The sequence below is a fragment of the Salmo salar genome, chromosome ssa21, assembly GCF_905237065.1.
Source record: "Salmo salar chromosome ssa21, Ssal_v3.1, whole genome shotgun sequence".
In the NCBI taxonomy this organism is placed as follows: domain Eukaryota; kingdom Metazoa; phylum Chordata; class Actinopteri; order Salmoniformes; family Salmonidae; genus Salmo; species Salmo salar.
In genome coordinates this window covers 12081614-12103822 of record NC_059462.1, presented here as the reverse complement: position 1 = coordinate 12103822, position 22209 = coordinate 12081614, and the positions used below count along the sequence as shown (strand labels likewise).

At 40.8% G+C, this 22209-nt stretch overlaps 3 protein-coding genes across 10 annotated transcripts in view; 2 read left to right on the top strand and 1 right to left on the bottom strand.

The window, feature by feature from the left end:
- The first annotated feature begins 98 nt into the window (after positions 1-98).
- On the top strand, positions 99-1435 carry adat3 (adenosine deaminase tRNA specific 3). Its single transcript, XM_045704884.1, is given in 3 exon segments — positions 99-731; positions 734-932; positions 934-1435. Coding segments are annotated over 3 exon segments (1053 nt in total). The 5' UTR covers positions 99-379.
- A 272-nt stretch (positions 1436-1707) lies between these two features.
- ormdl1 (ORMDL sphingolipid biosynthesis regulator 1) lies at positions 1708-8746 on the bottom strand. The gene is given in 4 exon segments (NM_001146469.1): positions 1708-2688; positions 2991-3142; positions 3876-4056; positions 8672-8746. Coding segments are annotated over 3 exon segments (462 nt in total). The 5' UTR covers positions 4050-4056; positions 8672-8746; the 3' UTR covers positions 1708-2552.
- A 5794-nt stretch (positions 8747-14540) lies between these two features.
- Positions 14541-22209, top strand: part of pms1 (PMS1 homolog 1, mismatch repair system component) — a 55482-nt gene continuing 47813 nt past the window's right edge. The window contains exons 1-6 of one of the 8 annotated variants that reach the window (XM_014164261.2): positions 14541-14612; positions 15393-15547; positions 19123-19164; positions 19492-19674; positions 19769-19871; positions 19994-20157. In XM_014164261.2, coding sequence (XP_014019736.1) covers positions 15416-15547; positions 19123-19164; positions 19492-19674; positions 19769-19871; positions 19994-20157 — 624 coding nt within the window. In that variant the 5' untranslated portion in view covers positions 14541-14612; positions 15393-15415. Of the gene's footprint in view, positions 14719-15144; positions 15284-15392; positions 15548-19122; positions 19165-19491; positions 19675-19768; positions 19872-19993; positions 20158-22209 lie in introns of those variants that run through there. The other 7 variants (XM_014164260.2, XM_014164262.2, XM_014164265.2 and 4 more) reach the window with 7 other exon arrangements.

Sequence of the window (22209 nt, the reverse complement as noted above, 5' to 3'; positions counted from 1 at the left end):
CACGCTAGCGTCCCACATAGCCCCAAGAGGTTAATCACTTAACATAATATTCAATACAAGTTCATGTACACATAAGAAATGTGTTAAAAATAAGTTTGTTTCCTTTTCAACTAAAATGGATGATTAATGACATGATGGAAATTACATTTGTCTGGCTGTCTGGGAAAAATGACAAAAATAGTACAAATGCAGCCATTATCAGATATTGTTTCTAGACAAATCAAAGACAATTAAAATACTGGTAAAATGGTGTTTGAATAAGTTTAATAGGGCCAAAGTGCCCAAAGTTGCAGAATCACCCATTTATGTAACATTGTCTGGATCCGAGTTCTTTGACCAGATTTGTGGTTGAAAATCTTTTTAACACAGGTACTATGAAATGGAACCACAGTCCAAACGCATCAAATAATATGAGTGTGACATAGACTCCTGGGTCGCTTATCCTGTGCTGTCCAATGTTCACTCACATGACGCTGAGCTAATCGAGGCCTTTGCAGCTCCCATCGTCAACAAGAAAGAAACCTCTCGTTTGATAAAGGAGTTAGCCACAGTGTACCCGTTATCTGGACTGACGCACATCAAGAGAGTACGGGCATGCAAGGATAAGGGCAAACCTCACCCTCTGGAGATCATTGTATGCCTTGCCAGTGATGCACCAGACATTGACTGCAGTAAGGACATGCACATATCTGATCTGTCGTCCTCAGGTAGAATAAACTGTGGAAGTCTAGGGGACCTTTCCTGGTCAAGACACCAGCATGCCCTCCTTTGACCAGATCAAAGTTTGAGCAGGCCAAGAAACACTGCCCCACCTCCTATGAGGACAAGCAAGTGACGGTGGCACTAAAAGGCCAGCTGTTCACCTCCTCTATGAAAGCCAAGATGCAGGACTACATGATGGCTGCTGTGGCTGCAGCAAGAGCAGGGCAGGAGAGGCATGGAGGCTGTGGGGGCTGCAGTCGTTGAGCCAGAGAGGATTGTTGCTGTGGGACATGACTGCTGGAAAGGCGTTCACCCACTTAATCACGCTGTCATGGTCTGCATTGACCTTGTGGCACGTGGGCAGTGTGGTGGGGCCTACACCTATGATAAGTACCCCGCCTGCCAGTTTGTTTTGCCCGACTCCTCACCCTCTGAAATACATAGCGCCACCACCATGCCAACCTGTAGGGTCCTGCGGGACAAGGTCACTGCAGAGGAGAGCAGTCAGCCGTACATCTGCACCGGGAACAACCTGTATGTAACTCGAGAGCCTTGTATTATTTGTGCCATGCTGCTAGTCCAGTCCAGGATAGGCAGTCTTCTATGGAACAGCCTCTACCGATTTGGGACTAAATATAAAATCGATGCTCAGACATATTTGACTCACCGCTTTGAGGTTTTCAAAGGAGTCTTGGGCCAACAGTACCAAAATGAATTCCGAAGGTTCACATAATTGTTACAGGAATGCTCTACCTTTATAATTGGATAGTCTCACATGTCAGATTACTATGCACACACGGTTTATGAATAAGATCAAGGTGTAACGACATTTTGCATTACATAAATTGTTTTAGTTTAAAATTAAATGCAATAAAGTAACAAAGCTTTTGCCACTGTGACATCACTTAAAAGCATTCACAGCTTGTTTTTAGTCAGTGCATGTCAAAATATGGTTTCCATCCATTTCCCTCAAATTTCGCCAGTTAAGACATACACACTGCTTTTAAGGGCACAAATGTTTTAATGATGTTAGATACAGGGGCTGACAAAGCTCCAAGAATACCGTGGATAAGCCATGACCAAACAAAACAGGACTAGCTGCCTTGGTAATACCGTCCAGGAGATCTCCTAAATAAGAACAGCTACATGAATATAGGTACATAGGCAAACCATAGACCCGTCTCAGTAAACACTTTCATCTGACAACACATCTTATGAAAAATCATCTAGAAAGACATGAACCTATACATACAACTATATACACTGAAAAAAATGCCTGCCCTATAATAACTGAGTAACAATGAGAAATGATTCATATACCAAGGAAATCATGCTAAATGTGTATTTCATATTGTTCAGTTCTTTTCAGCAATGATAACCCATCTAAAAATAAGTGTCAAACATTGAACCATAGGCCCCTACTTTTATGGAGAAATGATCTTCAAAAATGCATCTGATATTTCCAAGGCTTTCGGTTACGATGAGAAACATTTATTGTAACAAGGAGGAACGCAATCTTTGTGTCAGTGTGAAGTGAGAGCAAACAAAAACAGAACAAAAAAAGCTCCACTTTTTAAACATGGGCCAGCCCAGGTCTATGTAGATAAAAAAAATTAATAATAATTAAATATTTACTTAAGTTAGTAACGCACATGGAATTATCGCTCTTTAAGTCTCCCACTATAGTTTAACCTGGCGTCTCTAAACATTGCGTGACAATTACACATACTGTACAAAACTGCTCAGTACAAACTCCAGTGGTACAGAGTAAATAGGGTTAACTATTCATCTTGCTATGAGCCAATAGCTCCTTTGAGAGTTTGTCCCAACACTGACCCTCAACACTCAGCTTAATACTTGTTGATGCCAAAGATGCGGACTCCGTGTAGTTGTGGCAATTTGGGGATCAGCACACTCAAAAGGGAGGCAGTGTTTATGACAAAGTGTGTTGTGTCGTACTTCGTGTAGAAACTTGCAAGAAAATATCTAGGGGGAGAAAAAAACAAGACAAGTTAGCAAATGTGTCAGTTAAAAAAAGCTCTGCAACATGGTCAACAGTTGGAATGTATAGGGCCGGTTTCCCAGACACAGATAAAAACCTATCCTGGACTAAAACGCATTCTCAATGGAGGATTTAAGTGGTTTTTAGTCCAGGACTAGGATTGATCTGTGTCCGGGAAACCGTCCCATACAGTTTGCAATTATTTCTGCATTGGATGCTAAATGGGTATCTAAAGCCAATGGACAAAAATGGAACCTCTTGTTCTAAATGACGGGAGGCGACGTACAAAATGATTGGGGAGATGGTGAAGAATTTTCTGGATGATGTGAACTGCACGCCGTAGTCCAACTGTTCCCAATGTGTCAGGAGCCGGGCTTTGCCTTGGTCTGGGGTCTCAAACGGAGTGCCTTTCACTGCATGCATGAAGACATACATCCCCTGCAAGACACAGACATACAGTGAATGAGTCCAAATCTTGAATGGCGAGAGACAGTCCACTAAGACAAGACAAAACTAATCATAAAGTAGCAAATGGAGCCTGAGACTGAGGGTAGATGTTGCAGCACAACTACGTGTCCTTTTGGTTCATTAAAAGGAAATAGTTATTTTAATTCACCCTTCCTTGGAATGAGCTGGGATAGAATCGGAACTGTATTTATGATAAGAAGTGGAGTGCGTGTGAAATCTACTTACTGGTGCAAAGCCTTTCACAATTACCTCAACTGATACTTTATTAACTACTAGGTCATAAGTGGGACATTGGAGTGAGTATGTTCTGGTTATTCACTTCCTAAGTTCCTTTACAACACTTGGCACTGAGAACATCAGGTCATTTGAATGAGAACGCTACATTCTATTAAATAACAGGGTTCTGTGAAAAGTCTGCATATACCAGCTGGACTAGCAGTTAATGGCAAGCAAAAGATACAGTAAACAATAAGCTGTTGAACTAAAATAGCAGGATATTGTGGTTCCCTTTTAATGGCCTTCCTTATGGCTATGATACAGAAGACTTTTCCAATATGGGGACAACAGTTCAACTTAGTGAGTTGTCATGTCAGTGACCTTGCTTCTTTATTCAACAGATTGTTCCTTGCACAATGAGAGGCCAGTGCATTGAGGAAGCAACAATTGTCTAGGCACCAACTTTGAAGGGGGGGGAATTACTTACAAAATTGTGTATAACATTTGTGAGAGTCCACACCACAGGTACACTGAAGAAGGGTATGCTCAAGAGCACAATGTGAAGCATTCCAACACCGAGGGCATAGGTGAGCCAGATCCCTCGACTGTTCATGACCCGAGTGTTGGGGTTCACCTCACTGTGCGCTACGCCAACATTCATTTTGTTTCTGTGAACAAGAGGAGTATGAGGATTGTGTTACTGATGAATACACCTTATTCCTTTGAAAACATCACAAAAATGTGTCACTCATAAATTATCCCAACAGGGAGCCAATTACTACTGCAATACACAAAGTTCATAGCCTGCAGGTACAAGATAGATTACGCAAATATAATGAACATGATCTGCTTAGGCTATGTAGTACACTTTCACCTTTCTTGCACAACAATACCTCTTGCTGTTGTTTTCAGACAAATCATTAAAATGACGCTTTCCACAACATGACATATGTAACCTATTTGGACTTTAATTGTCTGAGAGTTGCTTTTCAGACCATTGGTTGGCTTGAGATTGAAAGTTTGAAGTTGCGTCATAAATTCTCAGATTTCTCAAGTTCTTGATAATGGTGATGTTGAAAAACTTAACTGTGGGCAAGTAACTATCCTTGTTCATATACCAGTATGCTTGGAATAGGGTTAGCTGGTATCTCAGCCATGTGGAGAAAGTGTGTAGCATTTTCGCTTTCAAGCATCAAAGGGGAAACCAACCTATTCACTTGCAAATGTCCCATGAGGGTCATACATTCAAAAGCAGCTGCACTGAGGCTTTTCATTTGAAAAGTGCAGCAACAATGCTATGGCAGACACTTGCTTGCTCTGATGACCTTCCCACTGACTCTTATTACCCTGTTACATGGGTTCTGATCTGTTCCCTAGAGCACCAAACAACATTCCCTAAAATGTTCCCTAAAACCCGTAATATTATAGGCAAAGATGGACTCTATAAAACATATACAGTGCATTCAGAAATTATTCAGGCCCCTTGACTTTTTTCAAGTTTTGTTACATTACAGCCTTGTTCTAAAATTGATTAAATTGTATTTTTTTTTTACCTCAATCTACGCACAATACCTCAATGACAAATCAAAAACAGTATATATATATATTTTTTTGCAAATGTATAAAAAAAAAAAAATGAAATCACATTTACATAAGTATTCAGACCATTTACTCAGTACTTTGTTGAAGCACCTTTGGCAGCGATTACAGCCTTGATTCTTCTTGGGTATGATGCTACAAGCTTGGCACACCTGTATTTGGGGAGTTTCTCCCATTCTCTGCAGATCCTCTCAAGCTCTGTTAGGTTGGATGGGGAGCATTGATGCACAGCTATTTTCAGGTCTCTCCAGAGATGTTTGATCGGGTTCAAGTCCGGATGGGCCACTCAAGAACATTCAGAGACTTGTTCCAAAGCCACTCCAGCATTGTCTTGGCTGTGCGCTTAGGGTCGTTGTCCTGTTGGAAGATGAACCTTCGCCCCCAGTCGGAGGTCCTGAGCAGGTTTTCATCAAGGATCTCTGTACTTTGCTCCGTTCATCTTTCCCTCGATCCTGACTAGTCTCCCAGTCCCTGTTGCTGAAAAACATCCCCACAGCATGATGCTGCCACCACCATGCTTCACTGTAAGGATGGTGTCAGGTGTCCTCCAGACGTGACGCTTGGCACTCAGGCCAAAGAGTTCAATCTTCGTTTCATCAGACCAGAGAATCTTGTTTCTCATGGTCTGAGAGTCTTTAGGTGCCTTTTGGCAAACTCTAAGCGGGCTGTCATGTGTATTTTACTGAGGAGTGGCTTCCGTCTGGCACTCTACAATAAAGGCCTGATTGGTGGAGTGCTGCAGAGATGGTTGTCCTTCTGGAAGGTTATCCCATCCTCACAGAGGAACTCTGGAGCTCTGTCAGAGTGACCATGGGGTTCTTGGTCACCTCCCGGGGCCAAGATTTGGTACCCTTCCCCAAATCTGTGCCTCGACACAATCCTGTCTCGGAGCTCTGCGGATAATTCCTTTGACCTCATGGCTTGGTTGTTGCTCTAACATGCACTGTCAACTGTGGGACTTTATATAGACAGGTGTGTGCCTTTCCAAAATATGTCCAATCCATTGAATTTACCACAGGTGGACTCCAAGTTGTAGAAACAGCTCAAGGATGATCAATGGAAACAGGATGCACATGAGCTCAATTTCAAGTCTCTTAGCAAAGGGTCTTAATACTTATGTAAATAAGGTATGTTTATTTTTAATAGATTTGCAAAAATGTCTAAAAATCTGTTTTTGCTTTGTCATTATGGGGTATTGTGTGTAGATTTGAGGGGGGGGGGGGTTATATAATCCTTTTTAGAATAAGGCTGTAATGTAACAAAATGTGGGAAAAGTCAAGGGGTCTGAATACTTCTCGAACGCACTGCATAAAATGCTTGGAGGATTGATTGTACATTAAACTTCCTCCATTTCCATAGAAATAAGGCATTGTTGACATTGAGTGAATGTGTTCAATGTTTCTTTTGAAGGAGAGCTAACTTGTTGCCAATGATGGTTCCTAGGAATTTGTAGTCCTCCACTCGCTCAATGATCTGTCTCCAGTGGTGGGGATGGTAGGTTGGTCTCTTCTGTAGTCAATGACCAGGTCTTTGGTTTGGTTGCATTGAGGTCCAGGTAGTTCTGTATACACCACAGTAAAAACTTGTCCAATTCAGCCTGGAGGTGCCCCTCTGAGTTGCCTGCAATGTCCATAATTACTGTGTCATCTGAATACTTGATGAACATCATCTCTGGGTCTGAGCTCCTAAAACAGGTGAGATGACGGAACCTTGTGGTGATCCTGTAAAGATGGTTCTGGACAAGCTGCAATGAGACAATTAAATCTGACCAGCTGTTCTCCATTTGTCAGAAAGGAGAGGACCCAGAGAATCAGATGTGGATTGACATTCATGTTCTGGAGCTTTTAACCCATTAAGTGAGGACTATATTAAAAGGCACTGGAGAAATCTACAAATACCATCCTGACGCATGTCTTGGGTTTCTCCAGGTGGGTATAGGCACAGTGCAGTAGGGACAGAACTGCATCAACACCCCTGTGCCGCTTGTAAGCAAACTTGAGTGGGTCTGTATAAGAGCATACCTCCTTTTGTAGCTGAGGGAGAATCAGCCGTTCAAAGCGCTTCATCACCAAATATGTTAAAGTTACAGGGCGGTAGTCATTGTTGCAGTAGGGGTTGCTCTTGTTAGGTACTGGGTATATGGTGGATGATTTCCATATTGAGTGTTCTGCCAGAGTGCGGGTAAAAAGCTCACAGAAAACACCTGACAGTTGCGTATGGCAAATCTTTAGTAGGCAACCACTAATGTTGTCTGGCCAAGGTACTTTATCCTTTTAAATACAGCGTCTTCATCTTTTGGTTGAAGCACAACATTTGTTACAGTGTGTGACATGTTAGATAGGTCAGAGATCAGCTCCTTCTTTTCCATTGCAAAGTCATATTGGTCAAATCTACAACAACAACAAAAACACCCCTCCAAGCACCTCTGGCTTTACCTTCCTGAAAGAGCCTTTCCACCTTCTCCTTGTACACTCTCTTGGCCTATTTCATCGGTTTATTTAATTTGGATTGAATTAGTTTACCTTCAATCTTGTTGCCAGTGGTAAATGCTATTTTCAGATCCTTTGTGATCATGGGTTTGTTGTTAGAACATAACTTTTAAGTTTTGGAAGGAACAATAATATCCTCACAGAATTTGTGGCCTCAAGACTTGCTCCCTCTGAACACACTCCAGTCTGCACAGTCAAAGCAGCCCTCTAAGGTCTCACTGGCATCATTCTCCCATTTTCTGACCACTTTCTTAACCACATCTTCCGTTGTAGTTTGGTGCAATAGGCTGGGATTAGATGTATGGTGATCTGGGGTACTAAGGGGTGTTTTTTTAATCGCTTTGTATGCATTTTTTAAATATATATTTTTTAATCATTTTCCATAAACATATTAAGTCTGATGTATTATAAGTATCTGTATACATGTCAATATGGCCCTCATCTTTCATCGGCGATAAACAAAATCCTTCAAATAAAAGAAGATATTGTAGCAGTTTTGCACAGATCCATACAGCTATGGGTGCCCCCATCCGATCATGCTAACGTTAGATAGCGAATTAGCACAGGTGGTGCCTGTCTTCCATCTGTTTTCCATTAAAACAAAGCGCTGTAACATGGAGATATGGCCATGTGGGAACACTAACCCTATAAAAAAAAAGGTGTGTATCAACTTAAATACTTTTCAAAAAACAAAAGGTTCTGACTGATATGAAAGATAAGATCCTTATGCTTCCAAAACTGTAGCGCAAGCCATGCGTGTTAATGATCAGACCGAGCGTCGGGGCTCTTAACAAAACGCCCCAGTGCAGAAGATGCCTTCATCCAATGACTTACGTTTAATGCAATGGAACTGAGAGTCACGATCAATGGCTAATTTCTAGTTAGCTTAGCTAGCTAAGCCGCACGCTAACATTAGCTAGGTAACTACCATTACGTTCACCTTTCTATAAGTGTCAGCTAATGATTCAGCTGGAAATTAAGTAGCTAGTTTACGTTAGCCAACAGCCAAGCTCCAGCTACTTTCAACAAGTCAAGTGAAGTGTTGTACGCTTGAAACAACACCAGTTGAATTGCTAACTTGCTAGCTAGCTATTTTTTCGTGAAAATAGGAATACATAAGTCACAATATTTGCATATCAATAGTGTTATCAAATATTTTAACAAACAGTCAACACAGATATGGCCATGTACTTACCGGAGTACCTTGTTATGAATCGGTTTTTAAACGTGGCAGTAAGAACGACAGAAAGGCCAAGCTCCCCTTCACTAGCGGCACAAACGATGACGTCACTTTTGAGTTGAAATTAGGAATCTTAAAAAAAAAAAAGACTTTCAAAACATTGCAATGTGGATAACTCATTCAAAGATATTACATTTGAATCAATGTCATTTTTTTAATAGTGCGTATAAGCAAATGCAAGGAGGACTTTATCGAAACAATTATACAAATAGTCTCCTAAATAAAATAAAAATAAGACCACTATCGAAAAATACATTGTTCAGATTGGTATGTTCAAAACATTGGGCTGTAGAGAAAAAACGATTCTATGTGCTGAGGTAAAAGTGGGGTTGGGAATACTCAGTTGGGTCTGTAGTTTCGATACATGCAGTTATTTCATGGGGACTGAGGTCTAACTACTCAGCAGCACTTTCTACTCCACCCACTCCATTGGTCCCAATGCGATACACTATGGGCCTATAAATTACATATTGGCTTATAGAGGAAAAAAAACGATTCTATGTGCCGAAGTAAAGGTAGCGTTTGGATTACACAGTAGGGTCTGTAGAATATATATTATATATGGTGTCATTACTTGGGGGACTGAGGTCTAAATACCTAGCAGCACTTTCTACTCCACCCACTCCATTGGTCCGAAGCAAAACACAATGGGGCCGATTCCGACCCTTGTTAAGCAGTGCATAAATGGAACATAATTCACTTTTTATGCACTTTTCTCTATGTCCCTGATTCCTACCCGAGTTAAGCGCACGTAAATGAAACGTTATTCCCTTTAATGCACTTTTCTCTCTGTGTATTCTGACCTTGAATTTAAGTTTGAGTTATTCACCCTCTATTGATTCTTGGTGGAGATCTAAGAATTGGAGGTGTCTACAGATAAGCTGTGTTCTGACCTTGACTTAATTTCCTCATAATTCCACCACATTTACACGCAAGGAAACCATGAATAAGGTAGCGCGAACCGGCCGGTTCCAAGTGGGAAAAGGTATCTACTTTATTTTTTCTGATATAAATAACAGCATTCTTCATGCACCTTAATAATACAAGCTATTGATAAGAGCTAGGTAAATTAGTAAGGTAAAGAGGATTGTAAATACACATAGCAATTGTTTTAGAGAAATTTTCCTTATGATTTCTGGAGATGAATGTGAAACCAGCCATATGGAATCAAATTGAAAATAATATCAACATGACATATTTTCCACTGTGAAATAGGCTGTAAATAGCTGTGCCGTTATTCAGAATTTTAATTGTGTGCCCTCATAATTTGCGTGGATGAAATTTGGACACCCTAGCTATAGGCTTCTGTTGGGCTGAACCTGCTGAGAGGATGTATGCACTTAAGAATGTTTTAATTATAGCCTATGCCCAGGCTTTTCTCTATTTTATTTTACAATTTGTATCATGTAAAATGTTAGCCACTTCCGGGAAGCCACCGTCAGTAATACCCACATACATTTATAACTGTCACTTTAGTGTTTGTTTTCTTCAATTTGTAGCTTATCTTTTTGCATCATTCTATTCTATTCCATTTACCTTTCTTTGTTTTTCCTGAGGGTCGCTAGCATTAGTGGATCATATTATGCTAACATTGTGCAATAATTTGGGACGTGCAGCCAGTTTGAATCCTTATGGAATCATTATGAAACCTGGTGCATGGTTCACAACTACACCGTTGTCATACAGTTCCATGATTAGTGACAATTAGGTTAGATTTATAGGACTATTGTTCAACCCCTATTGTACACTTTTATCCACCTTCTAATGTTCCATGGATTGAACTTGAATATGACAACAGTCTGGATGAATTCAAACCAGTGTATTTTTTATTCCTTAATATATTATAGTGTATAAAGGCTCTCCAAATCTGTTTTTGTATGATTCATACATACTTTCCTAACCTTAAAATTTGCCTAAATAATCTACAAGATCAGAGTATTTTTAAATCTACCAGTTGGTACTGAGGCGGAGACGAATATGCATATATTTAGATGGCTTTCTTTCATCGATCCCTATATTCTGACACTGTTCTCTCGGTGTATTCTAGTGAGTCTGTTGACAAAATTCTAATTAAAGGTACACCATATTTAAAGGGATGGCTTAAGATAAATGTACTGAAAACCCTATTGAATGAAAATGCCACAAGAAAATCTGTTGGCAAGCAAGTGGGGGATTTTCAGTGATGAATGACTTGTCTTCAGCGCTTAAGGGAACCACGCCTGCAAAGCCCGTTAAGCACGTGCATAAGGTGTCTGAATACTAACTACTGAGAAGTTCTGAGGAAAGGCGTGCATAGAAAAGGCTTACATTTCCTTAGTCGGAATCGGCCCCTACAGGCCTATAAATTACACATTAGCTGAAAAAATAAAAAGCTATTATATGTGCCGAAGTAAAAGTGGGGTTGGGAGTACTTAGTAGGTTCTACAGAATCTATGTATGGTATAAATGACATATTAGAAGTGCTCCTGAATAGAATGGACCCCCACACAGGCAATTATGTAATTATGTATGGTGAAATATGTATGTTCATTATGAAAAAAAGTACTGCATTTAAACTGATTGGCAAAATCAGCAACAACGCTCCTAGGGGTGTAAACTCTGTGGATTTGGAAACTACAAGTGCTACTGAGTAGAATGGAACCCCCTTTTACTGTGACACAATGTAGGTGCAATAAATTCTAAGGAATACACACACACACACACAAAAAAAAAGATTGTGACCATTTAGGCTTGAAAAAATATACAAATGAATCACATCATATCTTATGGAAATACTTTGTAATTATTCTTTGTATGATAGCTAGTATAAAATATATTAGTAATTGTGCACATTTGTCATTTTATTAATTGACAAAGTATACAGCTCATAACTCTTACTCTGAAGGAGTTCAAAAATCCATGACCCGGATGTACTTAGTTATCCTTGCTTCCTTCACAGTGGGGATGCAACGGACTTTCCAAAACAGCCAATCACATGCCAAAGGTCTGAAGGCGCTAATATGACCTCTTCCACCAGCAAGAATAAGGCCGTGACCTCCGCGATTTCCCTTCAAAATAAAAGTCCCACAATGAAGATCGTAAAAAAATCTATAAAAATGGTAGAATTTCATTACATTTTATGTGGAAATGTTAGCAAACTTAGAATTTTGTTTAACAATATGAAAAAAAGGGAAAAGTTAATTGCCTTCATGGCACAAATTATATCATAGCATTGATTTTATTGTTAACAGCTTTAAAATAAACTTTTTTTATAATGCTCCTATTAATACTAGTAATATCAATATTAATAATATGATTATAATAATCAACTTTAGAAAACATTTTTAAATCCCATTGTTAATTAGTTCAGTACATTTTTCATATTGGACATATTTCACTGTACATAATGCTGTAAACTAGAAGTGCTCCTTAGTAGAATGGACCCCACTTTTACTGCGACACAACGTACAGAAAATAGTGTACAGTGCAATATGTATGTTCAACATAAAAAAAAACGATTGGTTTTAAGCTGATTGGTAGCTAAACTCAGCAAAATGAAGAAACACACCTTTTTCAGGACCCTGTCTTTCAAAGATAATTCATAGAAATCCATTAAACACTGTTTCCCATGCTTGTTCAATGAACCATAAACAATTCATGAACATGCACCTGTGGAACGGTCGTTAAGACACTAAGAGCTTACAGACGGTAAGCAATTAAGGTCACAGTAATGAAAACTTAGGACACTAAAGAGGCTTTTCTACTGACTCTGAAAAACACCAAAATAAAGATGCCCAGGGTCCCTGCTCATCTGCGTGAATGTGACTTAGGCATGCTGCAAGGAGGCATGAGGACTGCAGATGTGGCCAGGGCAATAAATTGCAATGTCCGTACTGTGAGATGCCTAAGACAGCGCTACAGGGAGACAGGACGGACAGCTGATCGTCCTCGCAGTGGCAGACCACGTGTAACAACACCTGCACAGGATCAGTACATCAGTAACACCACACCTGCGGGACAGGTACAGGATGGCCTGTTGTAAGGCAGGTCCTCACCAGACATCACCGCCAACAACATCGCCTATGGGCACAAACCCACTGTTGCTGGACCAGACAGGACAGACATCCTCCTTCCTCATGTGGTACCCTCCCTGCAGGCTCATCCTGACATGACCCTCCAGCATGACAATTCCACCAGCCATACTGCTCGTTCTGTGCGTGATTTCCTGCAAGACAGGAATGTCAGTGTTCTGCCATGGCCAGCGAAGAGCCCGGATCTCAATCCCATTGAGCACGTCTGGGAGCTGTTGGATTGGAGGGTGAGGGCTAGGGCCATTCCCCCCAGAAATGTCTGGGAACTTGCAGGTGCCTTGGTGGAAGAGTGGGGTAACATCTCACAGCAAGAACTGGCAAATCTGGTGCAGTCCATGAGGAGGAGATGCACTGCAGTACTTAATGCAGCTGGTGGCCACACCAGATACTGACTGTTACTTTTGATTTTGACCCCACCTTTGTTCAGGGACACATTATTTCATTTCTGTTAGTCACATGTCTGTGGAACTTGTTCAATGTATGTCTCAGTTGTTGAATCTTATGTTCATACAAATATTTCCACATGTTAAGTTTGCTGAAAATAAACGTAGTTGACAGTGAGAGGACGTTTCATTTTTTTCTGAGTTTATTTAAGGGCCGCAAAATGAGTAGCACGCTCCTCTGGGTGAAACTGTGGATTTGGAAACTAGAAGTGGTCCTGACTAGAATGGACACCCTTTTACTGTGACAAAATGTACAGAATATTATGTACATGGTGCAATAAATTATAGGGATACACACACACAAAACATTGTTGACGATTTAGGCTTGAATAAAATAATCAATCACATAATATCTTATAGAAATAATTTGTATTATTCTTTGTATGATAACTATACTGAAAAAAATATAAAAGCAACATGCAACAATTTCAATGATTTTACTGAGTTACAGTTAATGTAAGGAAATCAGTCAATTGAAATAAATTCATTAGGCCCTAATCTATGGATTTCACATGACTGGGCAGGGGTGCAGCCATGGGTGGGCCTTGGAGGGCATAGGCCCACCCACTTGGCAGCCAGGCCCAGCCAATTAGAAATAGTTTTCCCCCAAGAAAGGGCTTTATTACAGACAGAAATTCTCCTCAGCACCATCCCACCCCCTCTCAGATGATCCCGCTGGTGAAGAAGCCAGATGTGGAGGTCCTGGGCTGGCGTGGTTACAGGTGGTTGGCGGTTGTGAGGCTGATTGGACATACTGACAAATTCTCTAAAACGAAGTTGGAGGTAGTTTATGGTAGAGAAATTAGCATTCAATTATCTGGCAACAGCTCTGGTGGATATTCCGGCAGTCAGTTTGCCAACTGCACGCTCCCTCAACTTGAGACATCTGTGGCATTGTGCTGTGATAAAACTGCACATTTTAAAGTGGTCTTTTATTGTCCCCAGCTCAAGGTGCACCTGTATAATGACCATGCTGTTCAATTAGCTTCTTCATATGCCACACCTGTCAAGTGGATGGATTATCTTTTCAAAGGAGAAATGCTCATTGACAGGGGTGTAACCAAATTTGTCCACCGAATTTGAGAGAAATACAAATTTTGTGCATATGGAACATTTATGGGATTTTTTAATTCAGCTCATGAAACCAACACTTTAAGTATTTTTGTTCAGTGTAGTGTAAAACATATCGATAATTGTGTACATTTTCTGTAATGTTCGACCTAACTATTAATTTATTAAGTATACTGGACGGGACTCTTATTCTGAATGATTCCAAAAACCGTGACCTGGAAATACTTAATTATTCTTGCCAGCTTTACACACTGAACGACTTCACAGCACGTGTATTTGCGTTATTGTTATTGAACCAGACCGGACGCGGAGGTAGGAGACCGCTGTCTTTCAAATAAATAACTACACAGTCCACCAGTGAGTCAATATTGTGTGTATTGTAAATGTTTTCATCGTTTCGAGAGTTCATGGTTGTCAGGTAAGGTTAGTTAACTAGCTAATGTTATTCACTCAGCCAACCATGGGTATAATAATTTGCAGAAACTAAAACGAGTTTTTATATTGGACAAATTCATTGAAGTCCCGTTCCGTTTAACAAACTTTTAGCAACAGAATCTGCGGAATGAATACACCCTTGCTAGCATGTAACACTAGCTAATTTAACCCTAATCAGCCAACCAGTTAGCTAGCAATTGTGTTGTGAGTGTCATCTCATTGCACTATAATCAAAGATTTTTATAACTAAACCAAGATAGGCTGTGGTCTGTCGTTTTCATTTGGAATAGATGAGTCATAGTGGGCAGAACAAGCAAAGAGGTGGGCAGAGCGAAGCGAGATCCTATTGGCCCGTTCTTGCATACGTCTGCATATTTCCGTTCGGGAACGCCTACTACGTGAAACGCGCGTGTGCAATAACTCAATTCGACTTTAAACTCCTTCTAAACAATGTGATTTTTAAAAACTTTCATCGATGAGAACATTTGATTTTGGTCTACAATCTGAAATCTCGTTTCATCTTCTCCCACTGGCCGCCAAATTTGGTAGTGAGTGGAAACGCCAAGCGGATTCTTCATATTTATATTCCAGTGAAATATCTCTCATTGTTCTATCTGTGCTACCAATGTCATATCAGTTTTTTTCTCCATATTGCAGGTGTCCATAAACAGTAACAAATCATGAAACGGCTGCCTGCAGACACGGTGAGGCTTCTGTCCAGCTGTCAGGTCATCACCTCTGTGGTAAACGTGGTGAAGGAGCTGCTGGAGAATTCCTTGGATGCTGGTGCCTTGAGCATCGACATTAAACTGGTAAAATATTATTTTAACCATTACTGTGGCCAGGGAAGCACATGAAAATCACTAATGGCATGTTGAAATTGTCACATTGTATAGCACATATTTGACTTGTTTTCCCTGGTGAGAATTAGGCCTACTTAAACGGCAATTGCACCACTTTTCAACCTAATTTTCAGTATCTCCAGCACAATAAGTGTCTTCATATGTGAAAACGATGTATTTCTACATGGGGTGGCAGGTAGCCTAGTGGTCCGAAGTGTGCACAGTTCCTAAGCAGTTGTAATGAACTTTTATGACTAGAAGGTACTTTTAGTTTGGAACACAACCCTGCATCCCAGCCATCACAAAATGAATGTTGTTTACGCAATCCAAAAACAGTCCATTATAAATTGCAATCTATCATGATTTGAAAGCTTGTTCTATTGCCAACTTGACTAGCTAAGTTATAAAATACGATCTTACAGTGGTAGGCTTTCACAATGCAATTCAGAAAATGGATCGTCATTTTGGTGCGCATAGAAAGGAGTCATGAGCGCATTCAGGTCGGTTTGCCGTGGCAAATTTAAATAACAAACAGGGTAATTCTGTTCAGAACAACCCAGGGTATGACGGCATTTCATCTTGTAATTGTACATCAAACATAGTTTTCATGAAAGTTGACACTATATGACATGAGTTTGATGATTTGGAAATGTGAAGTGCACATTTGGACTCATGGCTTGCTTATATGACACCAAAGCAGTATTTATTATAATACTCAACATCTCCTCTGTCAAAATACACAGTCATCTTAATTTACAGCATTTCATTCTTGCTGACAACAAAAAATGTGCAAAAATTGCCAGGAGTGATGGGGATAACTTCTTGTTGCTCGCAGTGTTCAAATTCAGAACGGCTGTCAGTCAAAACCATACGGCACTGTTAAGCGCAGAGCCAGAGCTCTGACGTCATGTATAGCATGTTACTGTACAGCCACTACGTTCCAATTTAGGAGGCTTATAATTGCCCAAATCTGGCATTTTCAACCCATATACGAGAACGAGCGTTAAGGGTTACTCCTACCCTGCATTTTTTTTAGGACCTTGTCTTTTTAACCACAGATCATAGAAACGTTTTCACATACAGTGCAATCGGAAAGTATTCAGACCCCTTGACGTTTTCCACATTTTGTTAAGTTACGTCCTTATTCTAAAATGTATTAAATGTTTTTTTCCCATCAGTCTACACACAATACCTCGTAATGACAGAGCAAAACCAGTTTTTTTTTAAATTTGTGCAAATGTTTACAAAATAAAAAATGGAAATATAACATTTACATAAGTATTCAGACCCTTTACTAAGTACTTTCTTGAAGCACCTTAGGCTCGCTGCAGCCTCCAGTCCTCTTGGGTATGACGCTACAAGCTTGGCACACCTGTATTTGGGGAGATTCTCTCATTCCTCTCTGCAGATCCTCTCAAGCTCTGTAAAGCTGGATGGGGATCGTTGCTGCACAGCTACAGTACCAGTCAAAGTTTGGACACAACTACTCATTCCAGGGTTTTTCTTTATTTGTACTATTTTCTACATAGTAGAATTTAGTGAAGACATGAGAACGCATATGGAATCATGTAGTAAGCAACAAAAGTGTTAAACAAATCAAAATATATATTTCAGATTGTTCAAAGTAGCCACCCTTTGCCTTGATGACATCTTTGCATAGTCTTGGCATTCTCTCAACCAGCTTCATGAGGTATTCACCTGGAATGCATTTCAATTAACAGGTGTGCCTTGTTAAGAGTTAATTTGTGGAATTTCTTTCCTTAATGTATTTGACCCAATCAGTTGTGCTGTGGAAGGTAGGGGTGGTATACAGAAGATAGCCCTATTTGGTAAAAGACCAAGTCCATATTGTGGCAAGAACAGCTCAAATAAGGAAAGAGAAACGACGGCCCTCCGGAGCAGGTTTTCAACAAGGATCTCTCTGTACTTTGCTCCGTTCATCTTTGCCTCATCCTGACTAGTCTCCCAGTCCCTGTCGCTGAAAAACATCCCCAATGCATGATGCTGCCACCATGCTTCACTGTGGGGATGGGGCCAGGTTTCCTCCAGACGTGACGCTTGGCATTCAGGCCAAAGAGTTCAATCTTGGTTTCAACAGACCAGTGAATCTTGTTTCTCATGTCTGAGAGTCTTTAGGTGCCTTTTGGCAAACTTCAAGTGGGCTGTCATGTGGCTTTTACTGAGGAGTGGCTTCTGTCTGGCCCTCAACCATAAAGGCCTGATTGGTGGAGTGCTGCAGAGATGGTTATCCTTCTGTAAAGTTTTCCCATCTCCACAGAGGAACTCTATAGCTCTGTCAGTGACCATCTAGTTCTTGGTCACCTCTCTGCCAAGGCCCTTTTCCCCCTATTGCTCAGTTTGGCCTGGCGGCCAGCTCTAGAAGAGTCTTGGTGGCTCCAAACTTCTTCCATTTAGCAGTGATGGAGGCTATTGGGTTTTTGGGGACCTTCAATGCTGCAGATGTTTTTTTTGGTACCCTTCCCAAGATCTGTGCCTCGACACAATCCTGTCTCGGAGCTCTGTGGACAATTCCTTTGACCTCATGGCTAGGTTTTTGCACTGACATTTACTGTCAACTGTGAGACTTTATTTAGACGTGTGTGCCTTTCCAAATCATGTCCAATCAATTGAATTTACAACAGGTGGACAATCACTTTGTAGAAACAGCTCAAGGATGATCATTGGAAACAGGATGCACCTGAGCTCAATTTTGAGTCTCATCGCAAAGGGTCTGAATACTTATGTAAATAATGTATTTCTGTTTTATTTTTAATACATTTGCAAAATGTCTAAACCTGTTTTCACTTTGTCATTATGGGGTATTGAGTGTAGATTGCTGAGGAAAATAAAATATTTTATCCATTTTAGAATAAGGTTATAATGTAACAATGTGGAGAAAGTCAAGGGCTATAAGTACTTTCCGAAGGCACTGTATGTAGACAATGGCTTTGTGTTGGAGATAATGAATGAGGTTGAAAAGTGGCAGAATTGCCCTTTTTTAAGGTATGCTGTTTAACCTGTCATGATAAAATGAATTTAGCTAGCAACACACACCGTCTCCAACTCCCAATTACTGTCTGAAATGGTTGTAGTGTACTCATGGTCATGTCATCTGAATTCCTAAGATATTTTCCCATTTCGAGTGGGCTCAGCTCACCTGCTCTCAGTGTGAGCTTGTTTTTCTTGGCATGGCGGAATACTTGAGTTCACTCTCATCAATGCAGTCTTTGCCCACTTCAAAGCCATTTCTTAATGAGCTGTCAGCAGTAATACTTTCAGGCAGCACAGCCAGCCTCTGAGGACATAGTGAAGCTTTTTTTTTATTGGACTAATATTTCTAACTCTTCTCCTATATTGCCAAGAGGAAAGCAAATCCACTTATGAAGAGGAAAACATTTTTCCGGAACTGTGAACACCACATCATCAATATCAAAAGCCTCCAAGCATCTAGCACATACACATGCCTGTATGGAAGGAAGCTAATGTTTTATTGAAGCACAATTGATTACTTTCTTGTACTTCCTCCTCTTGAATTGGAAACTAAGCTGCAGTGGACACTAAAACATCATCAGATCAACCCACAAAAGGTACTTTAAGATCTTAGGTGTTAATAGTCTTCCCTGTGGCTCAGTTGGTAGAGCATGGTGTTTGCAACGCCAGCATGGTGTGTGCCACGCCAGGGTTGTGGGTTCGATTCCCACGGGGGGCCAGTACAAAAAAAAAAATGCATGAAATGTATGCATTCACTACTGTAAGTCGCTCTGGATAAGAGCGTCTGCTAAATGACTAAAATGTAAATGTTAATAGGACACAAAACTAAATCTGCTTTTGAGACTCTTTGAAGGGACTACACTGAACTGACTTCAATTTCTTATGAACTGCATTCTCTGTTTTTTGTTTATGTCATGTCTTAGGAGAATTATGGTTTTGATCGAATAGAAATCAGAGACAATGGCTCTGGCATCAAAGCTGCTGATACTGCTGTGATGGCTGTGCAACACTACACCTCTAAGATCTGCAGCCATGATGACCTGGAGCACCTGGCGACATATGGCTTCAGAGGAGAGGCCCTGGGCTCCATCTGTGCTGTGGCAGAGGTCAGATACATCTGTCTTTTAGACAATTCTGCTCCAAAAAGTCCAAAGCGGGACTAAGTAGCTGTGATAGATTTGTCCCGTTGACTCCCACCAGGTAGCTGTCACGACAAAGACGTCAGAGGACGACGTCGGGACCCAATACACGCTTGACCTCACGGGAAATGTTGTTTCCCAGAAGCCCTCTCACCTAGGGCAAGGTTTGGCTTTTTCCTTTTTACTGAAACGGACAATCCATTCCGTCCGTTTCCAACAATATTTATTATGTATACTTGACAGAGAGAAATGTTATGGGTAGACATGAGCTTTGATGTCTTTTCAGGTACCACAGTCTGTGCGCTGAAGCTTTTTAAGAATCTCCCAGTGAGGAGGCAGTACTATGCCAACACGAAGAAGTGCAAGGAGGAGTTGAAGAAGGTGCAGGACCTGCTCATGGCCTATGCCATTTTAAAACCAGAGCTGAGACTCACCCTCACTCACAATAAGGTACTACTTCTTTCTCATTATTTATGAATCTTATACTTCTTACCACAAGGTGTCCTCATCTGTCTGTATATTCCATGAAACCAATCCCTGCATACCAACTCCAATAATCACTGTTTAGAGTGTCGTTAATGCTGTGTATGATTTGATACGTTAGTGGTGTCTTGATGGGACTTAAAATGGTAGATCATCTTATTACATTTACATTTTACATTTAAGTCATTTAGTAGATGCTCTTATCCAGAGCGACTTACAGTAGTGAATGCATACATTTCACACATTTTTTTTTCTTTTTTTTCTGTGCTGGCCCCCCCAGGGATGTGTTTCTCTCCTTGTTACATGGGCTCCGATACTATACAGGAACGATACTTTTAGTTTGAAATGATTGGATCTGTCTCAGCTGACTTCTGAGCTGTGTGTGTGTTTGTATGATGTAGTGTGTGAGCTGAGCCATAGGGCAGACTGAGCATCTACCACAATCAGATGAGGGGGGGCAATTGATCTGAAATTCTCATCACCCAGTGATTAACTTGTCATATATAAGATACAATTGCTTTGAGCTAGTAATATGTCAATATTTATCTTTTAGAAATGAGCAATGACATACATGGCCAATTAATATAACACAGCTTTGGATTTCACCCCTGTCACAAAAGCGAATGTTTTTGACCGCTTGGAACTTTACGGAGGAGAGCTGCTCTCTTCTCCCGTTCAGACCAGTGCAGCTCACAAAAATGATTGCTGTCCTTGTTATGAAATTACACTTTTACCCTGTTCATGTAATGACCGAAAAACCCCAATTAGCAGTAACATGTTCAATCAGCAAGATGTGAGTTGTGTCCACCCCGCTAGCCCACACAGCTCTGCCGGTAAAAACACAATTTTCTACAGCGCATTTGGTAACAATGACCCAGCAAATTACATTGGTTGTCCCGCATTAAAGCCTATGATTTGAATATTGCAAAAGCCATTTTACATCTGAATGCTGAAGGTGCAGCACAGGTGTAGCCTACGAATATTAGAACAGGGATAGGGTAGGCCTAGCTACCGTAGAGCTGCTCACGCCAATGAGTCCCGCACTGTGTGCACATCTGAATTGTAGATCAGTGTCATACGCAGGTACAGTGTCTTCAGAAACTATTCATACCCATTGACTTATTCCATATTTTGTTGTTACAGCCAGAATTCAAAAGGGATTACATTTTATTTTTTCTCACCAATCTACATACAATACCCCATAATGACAAAGTGAAAACAAGTTTCTTGACATTTTGTGCAAATTTATTGAAAATGGGATACAGAAATGTAACTTACACTGAACGAAAATTTAAACGCAACATTCAACAATTTCAAAGATTTTACTGAGTTACAGTTCATATAAGGAATCAGTCAATTGAAATAAGGTCATTAGACCCTAATCTGTGGATTTCACATGACTGGGAAGACATATGCATCTGTCGGTCACAGATGCCTTAAAAAATAAGAGGTAGGGGTGTAGATCAGAAAAACAGTTCCCATCTGGTGTGTCGCGCATCTCCTTTGCATAGAGTTGATCAGGCTGTTGATTGTGGCCTGTGGAATGTTGTCCCACTCCCCTTCAATGGCTGTGCGAAGTTGCTGGATATTAGTGGGAACTGGAACACACTGTTGTACACATCAATCCAGAGCATCCCAAACATGCTCAATGGGTGACATGTCTGGTAAGTATGCAGGCCATGGAAGAACTGGGACATTTTCAGCTTCCAGGATTTGTGTACAGATCCTTGCGACATGGGAGCCGTGCATTATCATGCTGAAACGTGGTGATGGCGGTGGATGAATGGTACAACAATGGGCCTCAGGATCTCTTCACAGTATCTCTGTGCATTCAAATTGCCATTAATAAAATGCAATTGTGTTCGTTGTCCGTAGCTTATGCCTGCCCATACCATAACCGCACCGCAACCATGTGGCAAACCACTCGCCCACACAATACCATACACGCTGTCTGCCATCTGCCCGGTACAGTTGAAACCGGGATTCATCTGTGAAGAGCACACTTCTCCAGCGTGCCAG